Source organism: Durio zibethinus, chromosome 9 (assembly GCF_047325235.1).
Source record: "Durio zibethinus cultivar Kanyao isolate XHJ-2024 chromosome 9, ASM4732523v1, whole genome shotgun sequence".
Classification (NCBI taxonomy): Eukaryota; Viridiplantae; Streptophyta; class Magnoliopsida; order Malvales; family Malvaceae; genus Durio; species Durio zibethinus.
The window spans coordinates 3782114-3783388 of NC_143170.1; the positions used below are offsets into that span (position 1 = coordinate 3782114).

Here is a 1275-nt window from a genome sequence, read left to right on the forward strand (position 1 = left end):
CCTCGTCAAGTTATTCTAACAATACTTGCAATGGATAAGGACTTGAAAGGAATTGTAAAACTCTTGTTTGTGATATTTGTCATGGAGCAAAGCTTTGGGCAATTAGAAGAAAATACTCTTAGAATTCCAAGCTTAATTTAGTAGAGTTTGAGTGGAAGACAATTATTTCTTTGATCTCAAATTTCGGCTTTCTTTATAAAAAACAAAAATACTCATAAAGCACCAAAACTAAGTAATATCTTCCATTACATTAAAGTTGTAATTAATGATAATTCAAAGTTGCATAAGTAATGAATACTCTGAAAGCCACTTCAAGATTACAAAATATTTTGACCAGTTATAGAATGATATATACTTTACGATTGACAAATATAAGTAGGCATGGTAATTTTCATACTGAAACAAAAAAAATGGAGGCAAAGATGTTGGAACTTCTATTCATCCTGGGAAGGCCAGAGGAAGGCTCCAATTGCAAACTTCCTCTTTTGGTTGACATCTCCAACAGCGGGCAGTCCATACTCTTTGAGCAGGCAATCCAGCTGCGACTCCGGTATGTTCTCGTAGTCACTCTTCTTGTACCTCGGATAGTGAAGTGGCATCTGAAAGTAGCAGCATGTATCATTCCTCTTTGTTTGGTGATGGTTCCCACTAGGTATTAACCCAGCTATAGCATTAGAGGCATTGGGGAAGCTTGTTCCACTCATGATCTTCTGCACCTTTGAACAACTACTCTGGTTGAAGCACGTAGAAATGATCATGTCAAAGTTGGAGTTTTATAGGCAATGAGAGAATCAGGATGAATAAGGGAGAGAGAACCGTGGACGGAGTACTAGAACAGGCAGCAAACATCTAGTCCATTAATATCTTGATTGTGAAGTATTTGAAATATGGACCTACATACCACAATTTCTATATTTTTGCAACTCAAGAAGATACCCGAAGCTGAAGTCATTTTGAAATCCAAATGAAGCTGACAAAACCCAGCACAGCTTTAGATTGTAGAACTCAATCATTGTGATTAGTGCATAAAAGAAATAAAGTTCTTATTACTATATATTTATCAAGTGGCTCGGACAAAAAGAAGTCATGTCATTCAAACAGCCAGTTGCAAGAGCTGAAAAATTACAACTTGACTCCAGAGAATTGCCATAATTATTATGTAGGTTCGAATTTATTAGTATAAAATAATATGTTAAACGAGAGTTTATTAATTCTCTATTTCTATATTCCTTACAATCTTTAGGCATATGTTGTCCTGGTCTTTGTCTCTATTTT

At 35.4% G+C, this 1275-nt stretch overlaps 1 protein-coding gene across 1 annotated transcript; it reads right to left on the reverse strand.

The window, feature by feature from the left end:
* Positions 1-257: 257 nt before the first annotated feature.
* On the reverse strand, positions 258-711 carry LOC111315712 (uncharacterized). Its single transcript, XM_022917658.2, has one exon. The coding sequence runs from the start codon at positions 702-704 to the stop codon at positions 435-437; it is 270 nt and encodes an 89-aa protein (XP_022773393.2). The 5' UTR covers positions 705-711; the 3' UTR covers positions 258-434.
* Between the last annotated feature and the right edge of the window lie 564 nt (positions 712-1275).